Raw genomic sequence first — 22,372 nt, 5'->3', positions numbered from 1 at the left:
ATCTGATTAATTATTAACTTGTCAGCTGAAAGTTGTTTATTATGGGTCTCAAATGTTCTCAGCTGTTTTACCGTTTACCTTGAATTCACACGTTTTGAAGCATCTTCAAAATGTTCCAGATGATGCAGCTTGTAAAACAAAACCAGGTTCATCCTGGAGGTTTTCTGCCTGCTCTGGATCAAATCTAATCTCTAGGCATAGAGGTTTGTTGCAGGTCACAGCCGACAGTAAATTTCACCTTGTAAATCATCTTTATCGCTCTGTAAGGTGTGTGTGTGTGTTATCGGTGTTTAGAGTGAATCTGTTCATGTCTGTGTGTTTTCTGCAGCTCATTAGCTGACTGATGTGGTTTTTCTTGGTAAAATACTCCTTTGGGAGCTTCTTGTTCTGCCTTTTAAACACTCATTAGGATCCGTTGCTCCAACATTACTTCTAATAAAATGTCTAACACATTTAAATGTCTGTTTATTTGTAATTTGCATTTGCTGCATGAAGCTCTTAGCCAGCAGGGAATCCAACAGCTTAAACAGTCGTTATTTAAAGGGAAAGTCTCTTTCTTCATCATGTTTGGGAATTATTTTGTTTCTTCTCATTGTTCAAGTTTGTGAATGTCGGCGTTCAAACTGCAGATTTAAAAAAAAAAAAGACAGCTGTTCGAGAAAACACCAGTTTTTGGTCTTGTACAGTAAAAGCATATAGAAATCGACCAAGTTTTGTTGTTTGGAAAAGTTTTAGCTTTAAATTCTGTTTTTGTTCTACAAAAGAATAAACGGTTGTATTCATCAAATTGGAATACGTGTTCTGGTGAAGCTCAGAAGTTTAACCACAAACAAGAAATGTGACTTTAGTTTGCTTTTTCGGTGAAGACAGTTTAATTGGAAATGTATAAAAAGAATTGTTGGGAAATCTTTTTTTTTGGTTCTACTACAACCAGGAGGAAGAAACTGTCTCCAGTGTTTACCGTCCTGTTGGTAAAAGTCTGCACAGTTTGTGTCCAGGATGTGTGGGGTGTGCAGAGATGCTAGCTGCGCTTTTCCTAACCATAGACCTGAAACGTCCTGGATCAGTCCTGCTGATTCTCTCTGCAGACTTAACTGTTTTCAGTCACTTTTAATATTTCTAATATAAAATGATGCAGAGTTAGAGCTAGATGTCATGGATTTAATAATAATTATTTATTTCAGTCATAAGAGACTTAGTCAAGTTTATTTTTATGGGACATTTCTACAATGAGGAAGTTCAGAGTGTTTTACATCTTAAAAAAAAACATCCATACAGTAAAGATTTGAGAAACTAGTAACAAACATTACATTTTGATGATGTGTATTGATGATGGCACTCAAATATGTTGGTCAGTTTTCCAGTTATTGTTCAAAAACAACTCGAAACAGGCTGTATTTTAATCTAGATTCAAACTTGTGTTGGATTGTTCCTTATAAACTTGAAACTTGCAAAAAAAAATGACTTGTGGTACTTTTGTTTTATTTTGGACCAACTTTAAGTGTTGGTCCAAAATACTGAAGTTGACTTCAGTGTCAACTGAACAAAAATGGCATTTTCAGTTTAACTCACTTCAAATGTTTGTTTGGTTGGGCAGTTACCATGGCGATGGAGACCTAGTGACTCAGGGATGCCATTTTTTGCTGCAGTTGCCTCACTGTGTGGTTTGAAGAAGCTTTTCTGGTAGATTTTTCCTGACTAATGAACTAACACCCATCTACTATACTTGAATGACATGTCTTTTAGTCTTTCCCATGTTAAGGAATGTCTGCAGCCTGAAGTGACCCAAATCCAATTTATTTTATTTTATTTTTGTGAAATCGTATTTATTTTATTTATTTTTTTGACATGGTCAGTTACACTTCCAAACACATGACTTGTTTGCAGTCCTGTGTGAACTACAAACGACCTGAAAGTGTCCCGCATGTACAGTAGAGGGCGCAATAACGACACAGAGCGTGCTCAGTGTTTTACCAAACACTGAGTTCGGTGTTTGCGGAAGTAAACGTGAATGCTAATGGTGGAGCTGATTTTACGATTATGAAGTTATCCGACTGCTGCCAGCACACCAACGACTTAATCCTCATTATTGTCCGCCGCTTCCGGGCGCCGAATAGTGACGTTTGTCGAGTATCGATGACGTTCAGGTCGGATGAATGCAACCCGGCCGTAAAGACTCGCGTCATGTTTGAAACGATCAGATATCCAAGCGGCCTGGGTCGCTTTTGGGGAAAAAAAAAAAAAATCTGAATTGTGTCACTTCAGGCTGCAGTGTGAACGAAGCCTAAATTCAAAACGCTTCTTTATGTTGTAGAAATGAAATGACTAGTTTTTAGTTAAAGGGTTCAGTTTCCTCCAACATTTCAACCTTAAGATGTATAAAAACTGCATTTTAACTTTCTTCTCTCTCCTCCATGCAGTGTCGCAGTCCGCCGCATCTTGGACTCGGTCTTTCCTCCAGACAGCGGGTCAGTAAACACTTGAACGTTTCATGTTTGTGTTAACTTGTGTTCTTCACGCTTTGAAGAACAACATGTCCACACACGGCCGCCTGCACCAATCGCAGCACAGAACAGCTTATACCGGCTGAAAACATCACATGGTCTCCATCAGTTCACAGTGTGTGGCTGCAACATCAGAGGGGAGTTTATGTGCAGATAATTTTACGTTTCCACATGTGAAATGTTTTAACATTTTCTGGCTTCTCTTGAGTTTGCGGTCGGCTGCTGCTGTTGGTCATATGAAACCACTGAGCCGGACCGAAATGCTGCAGAAAAAACACGTGTTGACTCAAAATCGCCCGTTTGGATCAGTCACAAGACAGGAAAAGTCAGCCTGTCTGATTCTGATTATATAAAAAAAGTTTACATTAATCTGATGCAGACTTGAGTAAACGGACAAGTTCACAGTCCAACAGAGATAATTGAAGTTTTCTCATAACATTTTACAGATGCACTGCAAAAACACAAAATCTTACCAAGTATTTTTATCTAGAATATAGTACAAATATCTTGGTGTACTTGAAATGACACAAAGCTAAATTACAAGCTTTGTGTCAGCTTGTTTTAAGTTAATTACTTAATTATGATGAAAAAGTACTGGTTCCACTAGCAGATTTTCATCAATATTAAGGAATCGTTGACTTAAAAGAAGTTCTATTATCTTGCTGAAAACTTTCTAGTAGACTAGTTTTGTTTTAGAACCTAAACCAAAAATGGTAAGATTTTATGTTTTGCACATCTATCATTCTATATCTGCAACTTGCAGCTTTCATCCTAACCGATCAAGTGTTTGGCGACTGTGGAGAGAAATGACTCCTTTGTGACGGGAGGAAACCTCCAGCAGAACCAGGCTCCAGATGACTGGACAGGATGGAGACTCAGGAAAAACCCCACAGAAGCAGCAGTCTAAGAGGATTTTCAGTATTCAAAAAAACACCAGTAGGTTCAGACCCTGGTCACAGGTTTGATAATTCACAAAATTTACTCTTCCTTTAAAAAAAATAAAATCTACAATTGCCCTAATACACCATCATACATTGTGCTTCCTGGTCAGCTTTAGCTAAAATAATTTGAAATATAAGAGATGCCTACATGTGACCTTTGACCTGTAACAGCTGAGAAAGGTTTTCCTCCATGGGATTGTTGTGACAACTCAGGAAAACTCACCTGTTGTTATGGTTACAGGCTGGTCTGCTCTGTTTGCTGTAAGTCTCTGAGTCGGGGGTGGAGACTTAATTTGGCCGATTGGTCTTTCCCATCCTCAGTGGTTCATCCTGCACGGATGATTTCCTGCAAAAAAGTCAGAAAGTTTGAGATTAATTTCAGAAATTTTTTAGCAAAAGTGAACATTTCTGAGTTTGAAAAGTTGAAAGTTTTGAGATTAGTCTAATTTTTCTTTTTTTTTTTTTAAAGCACATTTTTGTCTTTTCAGACTCAGAAATTTCCACATTTTTTTTCTAGAAAATTTCTGAAATTATTCTCAGTTTCTGAGGTTTTTAGTGGAAATTTACTCTTTTTTTTTTCTATCTAGAATGCTGTAGCAGGTACATTCTGCATAACTTATGTAAACCAGGATAAAATAAGTCAGTGTGTTGATGCATCTTGATGCAGAACGAGTTAACTTTTCTTTTATTTGCTTATTTTTGATTCTTTGTTGGGCTATTTAGTAAAATCCTCTTTGACTTCACCGTCAGACAAGAATTTCTCCCCTTGTCACATTTTTAAACTCTTGCGTCTCCTCAGTGGCAAGCTTCTGTCAATAGCTGCTTTTTAGGAACATCTCAGTAGAATTTGGCTGTAGAAAGCGTCACATTGTACAGGATGCAGTTATGAGCTTCATCTTTATAGCAGCTTCCTTCAAATTGCTGCTTAATAGTAGAAATTTTAAATATTTCACTGATTTAGTTGCTCCACTGGGGGGGAAAGCGTCACCCTGTGACTTTTCTTGCAACACCTTTTGTAGCTTCCTGCCTCACAAATTTTGAAAAGCCCACTGAGCTGAAGACCTTTACCACAATCTGTTCTTTCTTTTCAATTAGTCTCTGCTTCAGCTCATAAATGATTCATAGATCTCAGCCTGGGCTCGCTTTAATAACTAATATGGATGAACAATTTCAGGAAACGATTAGCTCGCTGGCACGGCTCAGGGTGAAGTGAAATGTGATTTTTACTGGTCACACTGAGACAAAATGGCAGCTTTAAAAATATATCGGTAAATATTTACCTTTTGGGGATCATTTGTATGAGAAAGGTTTGTTGCGATAAAAGATGAAGGGCCGCACTGTAAATACGAGTTTCTCTCTCGACCCTTTGACCTCATGATGCAAACGGCTCACAGCTTCCAGGACTTGATCCGTTTTCTCACTAATTTACTCCGAGAGGATTTCCTCTGTACGTTTTAATGCTTCTGGACAATTCATTTTCCCGAGAGGAGGGCTCAACTCGTCCAAGTTTGTCCTGCAGAAACGCATAAAAACCCCCAGCAGATTTATGCACAATGAAACAGAGGTAATTAATACTGTATCTTGTGCATTAAAATGGCCGTTTCCCATTGATTTCCTGTTTGCGTGTGGGTAATGGGCTCTGGTTATGCAGCAGCATGTAACTGCAGCGTTGTGCTCATAAATCCTCAGCAGGGCTCAATTTGTGGTGATTAAAGTAGAGTGAATGCCCACCCAGACACCGACACGTGGGACATGGGAATAATAATAATAAGAAAAAGATTCTGATTTAGTTAAATCTGAATCTGTCGTTCTAAGTGGTATTAATGTATAATTAATGTCTTCATCTCTAGCAGCAGTTTTTCTTTGGATTGTATGTGAAACTCAACAGTTTGCATCCAGACCTGACAGGTTTGTGTTTTCTCTCCATTGCAAACAGAAATGAAAATGTTTGCTTTGTTTTGAAATGATCTGTCTGCTTCTGGTCCGACTCCATTCATTCTTTTTGCACCTGAAGCATCAGCCTCGATTAGCCTGAACGCTCACCTCCAGGTCGGCATTAGACGCCTGTCCTGCTTTAATACATTTAGATTTTTATTAGCGTCATTCCTCTGTTGGTGTGCTGCAGCTCCTCACAGCTCAGCAGGTTTCTGCACAGCTGCTGCGTCGCTCCAGGCATTTATTTGTTTTACCTGGCATTCTGCTTGTGCCTGTCAAACATGGCTGGAGCTGCAGGGAATGCTTGTTCAGGGGCTACAATGTTTGCTAGAATGTGTAATGTATTCTCATTATGAGCTGAGCTAAGAAAACGGTACACCAAAGTGCAGCCCGGGGGCCATTTATGGAGGAAAAAAATAATCAAAGATGCAATAAATTGGTAAAAATGTTCTGATTCATCTTCAGGACACAGTCTTCAACTGTTCTCAGTTCTGTTGAATCCAATCTTAACTAAAGTTCAACTGTCTCAGTCGGATTTTCCAGACTTTTCCAGACCTGCATTTTGTGTCTAAAACCAAAGTTTGCAGAGATGTTAGAAAAGACCAAACTAAACTTTCCAAGTGAACGTTTACACAGCAGGCAAATGCGACTCGTATCCAACTTTCTCATGCCGGTCTGAGTGACCCAGTTCTAATTATTTATTTTTCAACAACAACAAAAAATCAAGTTTCTTCCACTTCTATATGTAGACCTAAATCTGGTGGTGGTTGATGGGTAATGAAGGATAATTCTGGAAGAAAACCTGTTAAAGATTGGGGTCAAAGTTCACCTCCAGCAGAGCTACATTTATTTTTTAGATGTTAGAATTAAATGTCCAGAATGTATAAAATGTTTTATAAAAATATTTACTTACACATTTGTGTAAACTGTCACTATGTCATGAGTGGATGAGACAGAAAATCTGTGGGGAAAAAAAATCGAGCTCCTCTGCCTTCTCCCGGTGCTAATTAGAAACAACCAATCAGATCCAGGAGGCGGGTCTTAGCGCTGCCAATCAGTCTAGTGTGGTGCTGCTCATCCTCCCTCCCCTAAACTCCCTTGTTTTCTACTGCACTTAGCTGAATGCTAAAGCTAGTTAGCATGGTTTTTCTGTAACAGTAAGTTGTTTCTCCACTATTAGCACATTTAGCAGAATTGATTGACAACGCTAAGACCCGCCTCCTGGCTCTGATTGGTTGTTTGCAGTTATCACTCAGTTTGTAGTTGGAGGAGATTGATCTTTTCTCATCTTAAACTGTCACTACATGGTGACAGTTTTAACAAATATAAAAAAAACCCAACATATTTTCATAAAAGTTGCATTCTGCAGCTTTAGATGCATATAATTTATTTTAGTTTCTACTGACCTCAGCTCTGGGTTGTTTGTGCTTCAGGATGATAAACTGGCTTCCTGCAGCCAACCTTTCGTTGCTCGCTGACTGATGAGAGGCTTCTGCTCGACAGCAGATTGGTAAGTCCTCTCAATATGCAGCTTTTTTTTTTTATTGCTTTGGGGACCAGATGATTGCACCTTAAATTGGCTGAGTATTTAGCTCTCAAACATGATGTTTTTAATTAAAAAGCTTCAAAATTAACAAGCAACATTGGCAGAAGCAGACATCGGGGTCGAATTGAGAGTTTGTAACTGATTTGTTGTGTATTTAGATTCTTTTGAACTAATAAAACAATTCAGATTAACGCTCAAGCAGCAGATGGCATAAAAACTCCTCTTTTTGTTGATGATGCCATGTTTTCTACTGAATTCAAACGCTACTTTGATCACTCTGTTGTTGTGTAATGCAAATGGTAACACTCCACGGAAAGCCAATTAAGCACCAACAAAGGGCATTACGTTCCTGCTTGGTCTTTGCTTGGCTTAATCTAGTAAAAGAAGAGAGTGGCGACTCGATGCCAGCTGGCTCGTGACTTTGTTAATTACTTAGGACAGCAGCACAAGCAGATTTATGGTTTTGTCAATTTCCAATTTATCAGAAACGAATGAAAGCATCCTTTTATGTTCCGTTTCTAAGACTTCCCCCTGTGACCACCAACCGGGATCCTCCTGCTTTGCTTTTTGCAGAGCTGTAAGCATCAAATGGCAGCAGGTGCCTGGGCGGTGTGGTATGGATCCGCAGGTACATTACCGCAGAGCCTCATCATGAAAAGCTTACAGGCTTTCTAAGAACAACGAGCCAAAGCCAGAGGGGATTATAGCGGTCTGCTGCTGTTTGCTTACATGCAATTTCTAGGCTAATTCAAGTTTTACTATTCTTTACTGATGGTTTCTGTGAATAAAAATGACATAAAACGAAAATTACTGGATCAGTCAGAACTGATATTCTTCATCCGAGCCAATGTGTTCTGAAATGTAACTGGGTGGATTAACCCTGCTGGTACACCATCACTTGTCAACTTTATTTCTCTGTAGTTACATTTTTATATCAATTAAATTAAAAAAATCGTCCTAAATATACTCAATTTACATATAATTAACCTTAATAGTTCAATATAATTTGAATATGTGGTTCTGTTCACCATTTGTTCCAGCTCACTCTTCAAATTACAACAAATTAGGAGCAGTTTTCAAACTTCAAACGGTTTCCAGGTTTTTATCAGCCATTTGGCCTTAATTGTTGGAATAATCAAATAAAATGCTGCTTTTCCACAAAGCAAGACATTTTTACACCCCAGACACGCAGAGCAATGAATTATAATCATGCTTTTACTTCCAAACTGACTTTTCTTTGCATTTCCTTAATTTTAGAGGTTCTAGTGCTTTTATAAATTATTTTATTGTGTGTTTTATTACTTCAATTACTCAGCACTGTTGCATGTGTGTGAGACTGAACAACATACCTTGACAGACTTTTTGAGATCAGTAACTTGACATGTTTACATATTTGTCATCAAAAACTCATTCAAATGATTGAGGGGGAAAATCTCACTGAAAAAACACAAATTTACCAAATATTTTTGGTTTAGTTTCTCATGCAAATATCTCGGTACACTTGAAATACGACAAATCGAATCTTTTCAGCAAGACATAGGAGCTTTTTTTTTAAAGTAAATAATTCCTTAATATTGCAGAAAAAGTACTTATAACATGGAAAAAATGTCTTGTTGGAGGTGAGATAATCTCTTTTTCTTGAATTAATGCTACATTTGTGATGTTCTGCATTTATTCTCTTGCTCTCCTGTCACACTTGAGGTCTGTGGACTAAATCCTTCGAGAATTATTGCATTAAAGGTTAAGGATGTTGCTTGTGTTTCTTTCTCTTCGTCTCAGATCATCACCTCTGTGTTTTTCACTTTTTGTTTTGCTACACTGAGCTTCTCTCCCCCTCCTCGACTTAAGCCTCCTGCAGATTGCACGTTGACCTCCGTGGAAGGCCCAGGTGGAACGGTGCCCGAGGATTATGCAAACATTATGCATGCCAAACAACAGCGCTCTCAGTGGGACGCTGAGCCAGAAAAGGCTGCCTCTATGATATCAGCGCAGGCGGCTTAATTCTCACACATGCAGCAGCTTTGGGGGATTAAATCTAATAAGAAAGCAGGAATTGTTCCCAAATCCTAATTGATTTTATTTTACCTCATTTCGTTTGACACTGTAGCAGGTAAATCTGACACGCAGCGCTTCCTCTAATCATGAAACCGTAACAAAACCCTCTATTCTTATTGAAAATAAAGTTTTGAAAACATTTGAGTTTCTGCTCGTTTGTCAGGATTTCCTCGGATGTTTCTTCTGTTCGGTGCGTTCAGGTTCAAGACTCATTCACACAATTGAAACTGTGTTATGGAGCCTACTACTATTAAGCCTTCCCATTGCGTTGATGACTGCAGTCGATTTGCAACAGTCGGATGCTAACTGACGTTCTTTGATTTTAATTAATGAAAGCTCAATTGATGAATAAAATTAAGCTAAATGGCCTATAATGAATCGCACGTCTTTAGCGGTTTGGAGGCTTTCGTTTCCAATGACAACCAGGAAGCAAAGTGGTTTTTATGGTGACGATTAGCTTTTGGGAGAGATTTTAGATGTTTTCAGTATCTTCTGTGACACGTTAAATTATTTTGAAGTTCACTTAGTCCAAAAAACACTGTTGGGTTAAATTAACTCTTTAAATTGTCCTTTGGTGTGACTGCATACGTCTCTGTTGACATACAGTGAGCAAATTACATGATTCTTTAGCTGAAGCTAAATGAGTTTTAAAATCCCTTTTTCCCCTTTTTATTGTTGACCAAGAGGTGGTCTCATCAACTAATATGTTTGAACAGATGGAAACCTCCAAATGTTGGCAAAATATGTAGAATAATCAGGAAATGCTGTTTGCAGCATGTTTTCATGATTAAATTTAGGCTGTGAGCTGGCAGGAAGTGTGTATGAAAATGTTTGACTCGCAGAGTTTAATCAAATTAAACTTGTAATCCTTTTATAACTCAGATGTGGAGGGAAAGGCAGATTATTTCCCTGCTCCTACAGTAACAGGAGCGCTGACCTTTTTCCGAACGGATGGTCCCAGAGAGAATTAAACTCCTGACCTCGCATGTGTCAGCGTTGGGGCTCCATGTGGCCCTTAAGTGCCCTTCAATGAATTAATAATATTAATGGCAGATGTTCGTAAAGCTGAGGTCATCTGGGAGTTACAGCATGTTGGTGACAGTATGGAATTGCATCCATTTAATCTCTCTTGGTTGTAGACCCGTCCTAAGTTATTGTTTACATCCGGTGATATTGCGCATGCACACAACTCTGGAGTTCGAAAAGACGATTCTTTGTCATCCGTAGCTGCGCTGCCAACGTAGAACAATTCCTTTAACTAAATGAAACCTGGAGATGTAGGTTTTATAGTGCAGTGGGCCACAGGAAAGGGAAAATAACTCAGAAAAAAGCGTTGGAAAAACTCAAAACCATTTTTTTCCCCTTGCTTTCTGTCAGCTATGCTATGACAACACACTTGTTGCCATAGCAACTGACGCCTCTATAGGTTTCAGGATTCGACGCCAGAAAAGCACACAAACATTTCCCACACAAAGAACAGAACATTCAGTCCATTACAGTTTTATGTTTTTAGGCTTGATGCTTATTTTGCGATTAACTCGCTGGGGTAGATTAGCTACCACTGCTATTAGCTAATCGAACAAAGCGGTAGTTGATTAGCTAATTTAAACGGCTGATCTGTCAGTTGGTGTGTGTGTGTGTGTGTTATTTTTTTGTAACTGAACTGAAACGCACAGAATTGCACAGCACATCCACATGTTAAGGTTGTAAAAGTCAAACTAGCATAACTCGCTACTTATTTCTTTTTAAACATTATTCTTGTTATCTAGTTGTGGTAGTATTGACAATCGGTAGTAAAGCACTTTGTCCATTTTCTTCTATATAACATGCTAAACCCTAAACGTTTAAGGTTTAGCATGTTATGTTGACAGCTCAAACCGATGGTAGTCATCGTCGGTGAGCATCTTTTTGCTCACCGACTGAAGTCTGATTGCAGTTGTATTTGATTAGTAAGAATTTCAGCAAAAAATTTAAAATTTTAATTTCAGCATCAAGGCCTGCAGTGTGAATGTAGCCTAATGTATCATGTTAAACACACACACACCTTCTGATGTTATGTAACCTTGTCAAAGCAGAGGTGGGGTCTACTGTCACAGACCTCTACAGGGACAAACAAGGAGCTGCTGGGATGAATTTGGCTGTCTGGTTCAGGGTGGGAATGCCTTTGGATGTGTTTGTTTTGCACACTTGACTACATGGAAGCACGTCTCAATGCTGTCTGGTCTTGTGATTATTAGTCACGGCTTGGATATTGGCCTCAAGCCCAGCTTGTACTCATTTCTCTGAGCGTGTGTGTTTATGGTTCCTGCTGTGCTCACTTAATACCTGGTATTCAATGGCACACTGTATAATCCTTGGCATGTCCACGCTTTGAACTGAGGGAAGCGTCTGACCTACATTTTATACTCACAAAATGTTTCCTCTGTGTTTTAAGGTCTGACTGCTCAAATGCCAAAGGAGCATCAAATCCTGGATCACATTGTTTATCTAGGCCACACGAAATTCATTCAAAAAATGGATAGGCAGACCTGGATTGGAAAAAATATACGTAGATTTAATATTTGGCTGGCCAAATGTCTTTCCCTCATTTCTTTAAAACTTTTTCTTTTCTTCTTCAGGTAGCCAGTTTTTGTCTGATTTTCCTTTTTTTTTTTTTTAATAAGGCAACTCTGGTCTGCACTTCTCGTAGTGAGGAGCAAACTCTCTACAGTGCGCTGGGTTTTGCAGGGGTTGCTAGGCAACGGGCTGGGCTTTGCAGGGGTTGCTAGGCTACGGGCTGGGCTTTGCAGGGGTTGCTAGGCAACGGGCAGTGCCTGCCGATTTGTGACGTTGCATTCTGAAGGCTTTTGAAACTGCTCAATTTCTATATTACAAATAACTTCAACTTATTAGTAAAAATCGGCTGGTGGGTGTCCACTGCAAAAGCACAAAAGCTTGCCAAGCATTTTTGTCTGGTTTCTAGTGTAAACATCTTTGTACACTTAAAATAAGACAAAGCTAACCTACAAGTATCTTTTCTGGAAGATGTAGGAGCTTTTTTTTAAAGTCAATAATTCCTTAATATTGATGAAAAAGTACTGGTGCCAGTGGCAGATTATTTAACTTACAACATGGGGAAATATTAAGGAATTTACTTAAAACAACATCTTGCTGAAAAATTACTTGTTTTTGTCTTCAAATTACTAAAATATTTGCACTAGAAACTAAAGAAAAACAATTGGTAAGATTTTGATTTTTACAGTGTTTTTAGAAGCAAGAGAGACCCAATCAGAAGTACAACAACACATTACATTAATAAACCAACTCGGTAAAGCAGGGTACTTGGATTGTTGGAAATTGCTTGAATTTGGAGAAAGCCTAATCATATCACATAAGAGTTCCCATGTCTTATTCAATGGAGTGCAAGAAAATTTTCTCCAGTAATCCTCCTGGTTTTTAAAAATGCTACAAGATGAGATTTTTACTTGGAGTTTTGCACTTATTTTATTAAAGAAAAATTAAATTTCTTAGGATAAGAGAAAAATTGTTTGACTTGTTCCCCAAATTTGGGTAGAATCTAGTAAAACCGACACTGATCTTGCCTTAAAGAAGTCATAACGGCTCAGTTATGCTTTCTAAATGAATCGGTGTTGTGAGGAAAAATAAACGACATATGTGCCAAACGAGATCAAGCTCGACCAATAGCTCGTCATCCACCCCTCATTCTGAGTCCAGTAATCCAAGAGGAAATGAAATTGGCTTAGTGACTTTCCGGTCTGTCAGGGGAGGGAACGCAGCACTGCAGTGAAGTTTAAGCTGATTAACCCCAATAAGGAGGGTTATCATATGAAAGCTTGACTTAAGTGGCCATGTGGGTTGGATATATGAGTAATAACGAATGCAGTGAGTCGATCAGGAAACATTGGCGCAAAATCCATGAACCCAGGAAGTCTAAAACTCTAACATGTATTTTCTGCAAACAAAATTGTGGAAACATCTGACAGGATCTTAAAACATTCATATGTATTATGTGCTTTGTCGTGTTTTAAATCACTTTTCAATAAAACGTAGTTTAAGGTTTTCAGATTGGCTTTGCTACCTCAAAGCGGCTTTAAGCCAAACATTTTGGAGATGTTGAGAAATTCTGTTGCTCCAGCATCTCAACCCTGAAATCCGCTTGTCACTGCTACTCAAATGTCAAAGCAATGATCAAATGTTACATTTTATATCATTCTACATCATGCAGGTGCTCCATCTGCACCAATGAAGATTTGGATGCTGAGTTGTTGGAGCAGCTTCATCCGACATGATGAAGCTGCTCATCATGTCTGCCTTTTCTGACATTTCTAAATATGTATTCTATCTTTGCGAGTCTATTTGCTGTTATTGCCTGTCACTTTCCTGCTGTTGCACAAAAATTTCCCCATGATGGGAAAATAAAGGGATATTTCCTTACTACACACTGCAAAAACACAAAATCTTAAAGTAATCTTTGTCTAGTTATCGCTGTACACTTTAAATAAGACAAAACCAACTTACAAGTAACAATGTTGATAGTTGTTCCTCTGGCAGATGCTTTCACTCTAGGAAAAATGTCCTTTTATGTCCACAATGAGCTTCGTTCAGTCATGGATCTCATGGACTGTGTGTGAAGTGAAGGGTGGTGCATAATCAAGCGACTGGCTGAAGGACCCAACGCACCAATTTGTTTTCATAGTGGTGCAGTTTATCAATTTCACATGACGGGGTCCTGGAGTTACCAACTGTGCAAATATAATTTGCTTACAGGAAGCCTATTTGTCAATCGGTCTTCCATGTGTCTGCACATCCAAGTAGCATCTGCTTTCAGCAGAGCTAAGCTGCGAAAACGTAAGTATCCAGAGGTAATTTACATAGTTTAGCAAGTAAGAGTGACTAATGTGGATTGCTGAAGCTTCGTTTGCAAAAGCGCCGCCTGAAGGTTGTGATGGATAGTTGTAATTTGTCAGTTTTTAATAGATACGCGGCAGCACAAGCATTTTTATGTTGTAAAAACAATTTAAATTCAGAAGATAACTTCTTCTCCTGTCTCAATTTTAGATTTTTAAATATTTTACCTCCACATTGGTCCCTAATATTCAATAATATATAATTCAGTGTCTGATTATTTTAGTTCTAGCTAATTTTTTCACTCCAGTGCATTTCCAGTAATGCTGTTAATGTTCAAAGTTCCCCTCAAATAAACCAGTTCTGGTCTGGTCTTTAAAATGAACAGTCGACAAACCCTGCATTTTTCTTTTTACACCTAATAAATGAAGACATAAATAGAACTTCAGGGAATTTATTCTAAATTTAACAGGTCATTTCTGTTATTTTTATTTCCAATAACTTTGAGATTAAACTTGTATAAAGAGAATCTGTCAATGCCAAGTTGTTTAACATTTGAAATTGTTTCCAGAGATAAAACTTTACTTGTTTTTAACGGTTGCTAAGGGCCAAAACTTTGTTGCTTTGATTGTAAAATGTGCATCAGCGAAGCCCTGAAGATGGCATTACTGAGATAATGATAATATTTACTGTTAATGTTTTTCAACTAGTAAAAAGAGGAAAATGTATAACTGAAGAGAAGCCATTAACATAAACCAACATTAACACAGCTGCTACTGGGCTGATATGAAAAAATGACAACAAAGGGATAAAAACAATACACCAGCAAGCGATTCAAAGTATTAATTCGTACACTGTACGGCTCTATACCGTGGTAATCGCTGAAATTACGGGCACTGTGAAAGGCCTCTAATTGTGAGCAGCGCTGTGGTGGAAACGGGGTGGGTAATGAGTTTAGGCAGCGATCCGTGGGCTCATTTTATTACCCGACTATCATTACAGGAGAAAGCTCCAAGCATCGCCTCCTGTTTTGACACTTGAGTGGGGAAACCATTAAAATATGTCTTTTATTTTCCTGTCAGAATTATAAATGTACATGTGAGCTCATTATGCGTAATAATCCAGAACAAAAGATTTCTTTCTTGGTGAGCAACCTCTTGGTTCATGTTGATTTAAACCAGCGTCTTCCAGGTTTTAACAGGTTTGAACCCTGGTAACCACAAACCGCATCCACCTGAAAATCCTAACTAACGCAGCTTTATGTGAAGGTGACGGCCTCCACCTGAATGCTGTCAAGTCAGGATCGTGACAGGAAACCAACCAATTTAAAGGAACTTCATCGGTGGTCAGATAAACAGTCGTAGAGATGCTGTCGTTCATCAGGATATGTGACGCCGGAGGGCAAAAAGACGATTATTTTACTTTCCATCGATGGCCTCGCTGCCATGGTGGAACGATTTCGCTAACAAAATGAAAACTGGAGATAAACCAATTATTAATTCAGTCAGAGAAACGCAGGAAATAACGCAGAGAAACACCGAAGAGCAACTCAAAACCACTCGTATCCTTATTTTTAATTTATTTTTGTCGCTTTTAGTGTCGGCTATGCTACACACAAACCTGTTGCCATAGCAACTATCCAGCAACAGCTCCATTAGCTAAAAGAGTAGATATTAAAATGCATCGGCTTTCAACAGCAGCTGTAGCAAACATTCAGTCTGTTAGTTTTATGCTTCCAGGTTTGATGATGATTTTGCGATTAATAAATGATCGTCTGAACACGATGGTGGCAGATCAGCTGATCTAAACGCTTGTGATGATGATCTGTTGGTGTGGGTCACTTTTTTGTTTTTTACACACCAAATTCTGCAGCACATCCTCATGTTAAGGTTGTCAAAGTCGAGCATAGCTGACCTTCCCTTTCTCATGCTAACATTTTTTCTTTTTTTCTTACAAAGCTGTGAAATGTGATAACGTTGGACCTTCTAGTAGCCTTTGGTAGTGAACGTGTGTTAGCGGTTTTATGCCCTCCGGCAGGAAGCTGGATTGTGGGGTTTTACATGTTGCAGCTTATCTATGTTTACTAAAAGCATGTTGTGGTTGAGAAGATCATGTGTGCATTAAATTCAATTGTTTTTCTTGTTGTAAATTCTTACACTTGTATATTCTGGTATTCACAGATTTTTCTGTGAAATGTAACTAAATTATTCATAGATAATGACTCCATTCATGAATTTTTTTTTTTCCTATTGTGTATCTAAAGCAGGGGTGTCAAACTCCAGTCCTCGAGGGCCGGTGTCCTCTGCTGTACCACACCTGAATAGAATAATTAGGTCATTAGCAAGGCTCTGGAGAAATTACCTACACAAGAAGGAGGTAATTAAACCATTTGATTCAGGTGTTTTGTACCTGTGGCACATCTAAAAACTGCAGGACAGCGGCCCTTCAGGACTGGAGTTTGACACCCCTGATCTAAAGTATATTTTAATAGATTGGGAAAGTTGAAAAACTAAGCGCATTGCTAGTTGACCTGCTACTGAGTGGCATTTACAAAGCAGCAAATCAATGAGTGGCATCTTTTTTTATTGTCGCTTATTGGTTGAATCTGAGTGGAGATGAAGACTGTGGATGCCTCTGATGCAGCGACAAGACGATTTCCACCGTTTATATAAATGTATGTTGAGGTATATTTTGTTTTTTTTAAACTGATGAAATATTGAAGTATTGGTTGAGGTTCTCTTTTACTGTATTTGAAGTCAGAAATCCCACATTCTCCACAGAAATGCATATACATTTTTCAAGTTTTGCACCTTCAAAGTCATGATTTGTTTGCCTGTAAAAAGTCTTCATCTGAGTTAAAGGAACTAAAACATTTTGTCCAAAGCCTTGGAGAAAAATAGCTTCTCTTATCAAACCCAAACATTGAGCCTCACATAAAAAACACGTCTTAAATTTATGCGCTGAAGATGCCTTAGGCTGCTCTATGCATATATTAGCTATTAAACACTGAGATCTAGATCAAATAATAAGCAGCATGTCTTTGTTTGCCACTGTAGTGTCAGAAGACGCATGGGAGGAGGGGACGTTTGTCTTTATATGACGGGGGTCGTTTCATGTTTTATTCATGATGAATCCTGCCCTGTGGCAAGCAAAGGCTTTTTATTCAGTTAAGTGACATTTGTTAAGTCATTTGTAAAATTGTAAAACAGGACGAGGCTGAGTAAATCTGCCACGACTTGCTGTTCATCACTGGGTGGAGAAACGGAACAAGCCATCTGATGCTGCTTAGAGCCTCAGGAAATGCTGCAGGTACATTTCTAAAATCAATAAAATCATTTTTCTATGGTGACATGTTTAATAAGCTCAGTTGCACAATAGCGTGAATATTAATTTCCCGACACAAACAACCCCATTTAAGAGCTGAAACGAGAAGTTTAAGCTAAAAAATCAACCTAAAACTTCACAATCATTTCTTTTCCCTGCATTTGTCCATTGTGTGTATATATATTTTTAAAATATATATATATATATATATATATATATTTCTTTTTTTAACAAAGCAGTTTTTTATGAAACGGGAAACTGAAACTGAGCTCAACTCTGATTTGCAGTAAATGGCGGATTTAAAGTAAAGGATCTCCAACATGGTGGTGGCAGCATTGTGATGTGGGACTGTTTTGCCCTTTAGGAGATGGACAACCTGCTGGAACTGATGGAACCATAATCTCTCTAGCTGAAAATCCTGGAGGAGAAAGTTCGTTTCCATTACAAATGTTGATATTCAACACTTTCGATTGATAAATTCAACTTTTTGATGCTCTGAAAGCTCTGGTGGAGCCAGATCCACATTGTCAAAATGTTATCTTTTTGTCGTCTCCAGCAGTGGAAACATCCGATTGTTGATCATTTGACTCGTGATGCGATCAGTGTTTCCATTGCAGTTTTGCAAAGTTCATAAATTTCGATGCGTCTGAAAAATCACGTCATCTTAGTGCAAAACCTTACTGACAACCGTGAGCTGTTTTTTTTTTTTTTTTTTTTTTTTTTTTTAAATTGGCATCCTTTAAGCAGATTTATAATTTGTACCATTTTATGGTAAATGGAAATTTGACCTTTTGCTTGAAATTCGCTGCTTTCTACAGCAGAATAATGATCCAAAACAGACCAGCAAATCCAAAGAAAAGTGTCCTAGTCAAAGTCTGAATTTAAATCATGAAATGGGGTGTCATAACCGTAAGCGCTATGCTTATGTTCACCCTTCATTGTGGCTGAATTGGAACAATTCTGGACAGAAGAGTTGCAGTGTGAGAACGGAGAATGTTAAATAAAAACAGTGCATAGGTTAGCCAAGAACAAATGGGAGAAACACTATAAATTAACATCTACCTTCTTTTTAAAAACCAGAAAACTGACCAACAATCTTTTGAATGAGGATTTGAATGTTCAGTGATTAATTTATGACCTTGCAATCAACCAGTGAATTCAGATGTGGCCTGTTGCAGGAGACGGCTTGAAGACCTGTCCTTGTGCCATTGGTGGCCTCGTTTAATTAGCTGATGAATGATCATTTGTATTTTCGTGCTTATTAGTGATTGACTTCAAACGCAAGTGAATAAATTAGCATCAATAGTTTCCACAAATTCTGGACGGGTTTGCAACCTGCGGCTCTGGAGCTCCGAGTGGCCCTTTGGATCTTGGACAATGGGTCTTAATGACTTTGACTAAAACAAACGGTGTCTCCAAACGGCCGACATGATCCCTGATTTCACACATGCTGATGAGTCACAAGCTGCAGATTTTATCCACCCAGGCAGGAAGGTTCTGATCCACAACCGCAGAATTTCAGTCAGGTTTGTTTGAAAAGAAAGGGTGTTGCTCCACTAATCGGATATTTCAGGATAGTTTGTGGTTGGTGTTGATCATGTGTGGCATTAAGGTTGTTTTTAATGCCAAATGCAAATCCCAGAGTTTCCAGGAGTTTCTGCTGAGTTCAAACACTTTAGTCCGGCATGTGGTTCACATGTTCTCCCTGTGCAGACATCGTTTTTGGACTGACCAGAAACACGACCTGGTAGATTTTAAAATTAAATTCTTATTTTTTCCTGTTAATAAATGCTAAATACATAAATGAAACTTTGCTCACTGTCTATACAAAACATTATAGAAAAAAAAGACAAAAATAATAAACTGGAGAAATTCTGGGAACAGGAACTGTCTGCAACCATCTGTAAAAGATCGTCAAAGGACAATCCACTTGTTAATTTCACTCTGAAGGAAACGGCTGATTCTTTCACTGAAAGAGAGAAATCTGGATCATCAGAGACAGAAAAAGTAGAAAAGTAGCTGATGATGGTCTGCAGTGAACACCAAGAAGATCCTGAGAGGTTCTGTGAGGACGAGCAGAGAGCTGTGTGTCCTGTCTGTGAGTTTTCTCTCCACCAGAGACACAAAGTGGTTCCTATAGAAGAAGCAGTCAGTGAGCTGAAGGAGCAGCTGAAATCTGACTTAAAGTCTCTGCAGGACAAGAGGAACAAACACAAACAAGTGGAGAAAACATACGATGATGTGGTTCAACACTCCAAGGAGCAGGTGTTGTCCACAGAGAGACAGATCAGAGCAGAGTTCAACAAGCTCCACCAGTTCCTGAGAGAGGAAGAGGAGTCCAGACTGGCAGCTCTGAGGGAGGAAGAGGAGCAGAAGAGGAAGACCATCATGGGAGAGATGAAGAGGACTGAGGAGCAGATCTCCTCTCTGTCAGACAGCATCTCTGCTGTGGAAGAAGAGCTGCAGAAAGACAACATGTCGTTCCTCAGCAGTTATGAAGTCACTCAGAGCAGAGCCAGAGGTCAGAGGTCACTGCCAGATCCACAGCTGGTCTCAGGAGCTCTGATAGATGTGGCCAAACACCTGGGCAACCTGTCCTTCAGAGTCTGGGAGAAGATGAAGGACCAGGTGAAGTTCTGGACCCAACACAGCGAGTCCATGTCTCCACCTGTCTGATGATCTGACCAGAGTGAGAAATGGAGAAACATGGCAGCAACTTCCTGATAAGAGAAACGCTAAATACTGGAATGTTTTTGGTTCTGAGGGCTTCAGCTCAGGGAAGTGCAGCTGGGATGTGGGAGATCATCCTGGCTGGAGTTTTGGTTAAAGAGTCTGTGGACAGAAAGGGAGAGAGATCTACTTCACCAAAATATGGAATCATGGCAGTATGGAAAAATACTCTAATTGAGATGGTAAGACTCTGAGTGAAGAAGAGTCTGGACTATGACATGGGGGACGTGTCCTTTGAAGACAAGAGCCACATCTACCCTCACTAAGACACTTTCACTGGGAAAATCTTCCCTTATTTTCATGTTTATATTTCTTTTGATGACAAAACTCTCAAAATCTGTCAAACTGACATCTCCATTTAAATCTAAAGTTGTTTTTTAAAATTTATTTTGTATTTTTAGATCACCCAGATGGCAAGCGATGTTAATGCAGTGTTGAATTATGATTTTTTTTTGGTTAAGATCGATGAATAAACCATTAAACAATCATCCAATTCCAGCCAATAAACTAGTTTTGAAAAGATGTCATTGAATCAATGTTTTGTGGTCGACTTCTAATGATTGAAATGCCAACGTCTGATCAATGTTGAGTCAATCAACGTCTGATCAATGTTGAGTCAATCAACGTCTGATCAATGTTGAGTCAATCATGCTGTTTGTCGCTTCCCATCTCTTCTTTTGAGCTGTAGGTGAGAGCATTTTGTTTTCAGGTGGGGGTTTCATTTAGGCACTGTTGAGAACAGTGGGTTGTGATTCGTTTCTGCACATTTTCATGTCTGTAAATATTACTACTGACTGTTTGTGCATAATGTGTTGACATAAAAATATCTCCAAGTCACTGCAGGGAGTTGAGTGGTCCATCCTCCCCCTTGGTTTGTTCCTCAGATTTGCTGAAATATTTTTTAGGAGAACCATTAAGATTGCATTAGCCAAAACAGTCTCACCCCCTAGGATGCAAATGAAACCGATAACAATATATGCTAAAGAAGAAAGGAAAAACTTAGCGCAGCAAACTGTTTGATTTATTTATTTTTGCCCAATTAGAATGTAATAGCTACAAACTGCAACATTAAATTGTTCAGAATTTAGAAACTGTAAAACATTGAACCACCAACTATAAATCAACCACGTCTAGCTAGTTTTTGTCGACATTCACCACTAGGTGGCGATGTAAAGTTGCGAAATTTGTTACGCAAAAACCGCTGATGGGATTTTTTGCCAAACTTTGCACAGACGCCGTAGGTCTTGTGTTAATATCGTTGTTGGTTTAAATGTGGGGGCATTATTTGCAAAAAATGTGAAAATGCTTAATCTGACCTCCAAACTTTACAAAATTTCCTCATGTTCATCCAAATGAGTTCAAATTTTCAGGTTGTTTTTTTTAAATTGTTCTCAACATTTCATAATACTCTACATATGGCCACATCTTTAAATGCCTCTGTTTTTTTGCAAACTTTAACACAAATATCTGTATCTTTCACAATCCTTCAACACTAAATTGCTCACATTAGTGGAACAAATCAAACTTATACCTTCTGCAAAATTTAGTAAGAATCTGAGCTTCTTTGTTTGAATAACAGCAAATCAAACTTTGACACTGAGCTCCTAATGTTTAATATTGTTTTATGCATTTATACTCCAACAGTATAAATGTTGAAGTATAATTTTGAATTAAGTGTGAACGGCTTCCCCCCCCCGCCCGTTTTGGCAGCTTTGCAAAATGCCATCCAGACCGCTTGTATTGAATCCAAAAGGTCAAGTGTGCAGTTGTTTGCAAGGCATAATGACAGTGATTAGTTTTTATTTTTGTGATTCTATAGTCATTATTGTAAAGCTGGCAGAAAATGATATGCTCAGTAATTAACATCTTTATTATCTGTGCTCTTCTGTGAATTTCACTGTAGGTTCATAGATGCCTCCTCACTGCGTTTTGATTGACGGCGCTTTTTGCAAGGGGGCATTTCAGATGATGTGTGTGTGTGTGTGTGTGTTGGGGAGCCTAATTTGCAAACCAAATCCCCAAACCTTTGTGATCATAATGTGGCGGATGAGTGGCAGAGTTATTTTCGGGTTTGTGACGGTGTGAAGTGCGTTCTGTAACCTAGAAAAGTGTCTAAAAATGCAAAAAAGGTGGAAGAAATGTAAAATTTAGCAGCCTGTCTAATTATAGACTAGTTCCTCTTGGATGTCAGTGAAATATGCAGCTGACAGCAATAAAGTTAGTTGATACCGAACCGGGTTCAGGATGTTTTCAGCACCACTGATTTGCTTCAGTTGTTGCTAATTTCACCTCTTTGTGTCTTTTTCTCACAAGATGTAAATATTCAATTAACTAAATATTTAGTTGCCACACTAAATATTTAGTTTAGAGTTAAATATTTAGTTAGTATACTCTAATGTGTGAGATATTTAGCTTGTTAGATTGCTAGCTACTTGATGCTATAAGATAGTTTGCCATCTAAATATTTAGGAGCTAAACACTTTGCCAGCCAA

At 38.6% G+C, this 22,372-nt stretch overlaps 2 protein-coding genes across 2 annotated transcripts in view; both read left to right on the top strand.

Moving 5' to 3' along the window:
• Window positions 1-22,372, top strand: part of rasgef1ba (RasGEF domain family, member 1Ba) — an 80,676-nt gene that overhangs the window by 5,050 nt on the left and 53,254 nt on the right. The window contains exon 2 of the mRNA XM_081610912.1: window positions 2,421-2,468. Within this exon, the coding sequence (XP_081467038.1) occupies window positions 2,421-2,468 (48 nt within the window). The remainder of the gene's footprint in view (window positions 1-2,420; window positions 2,469-22,372) is intronic.
• Window positions 17,449-19,871, top strand: LOC145552871 (E3 ubiquitin-protein ligase TRIM35-like). The gene has a single exon (XM_081610914.1). The coding sequence runs from the start codon at window positions 19,173-19,175 to the stop codon at window positions 19,824-19,826; it is 654 nt and encodes a 217-aa protein (XP_081467040.1). The 5' UTR covers window positions 17,449-19,172; the 3' UTR covers window positions 19,827-19,871.

Source organism: Poecilia reticulata, chromosome 9 (genome assembly GCF_904066995.2).
Source record: "Poecilia reticulata chromosome 9, P_reticulata-male-v2, whole genome shotgun sequence".
NCBI classification, from domain to species: domain Eukaryota; kingdom Metazoa; phylum Chordata; class Actinopteri; order Cyprinodontiformes; family Poeciliidae; genus Poecilia; species Poecilia reticulata.
Note: the sequence above shows the minus strand (reverse complement) of the source record. Positions and strands in the feature narration are given on the sequence as shown.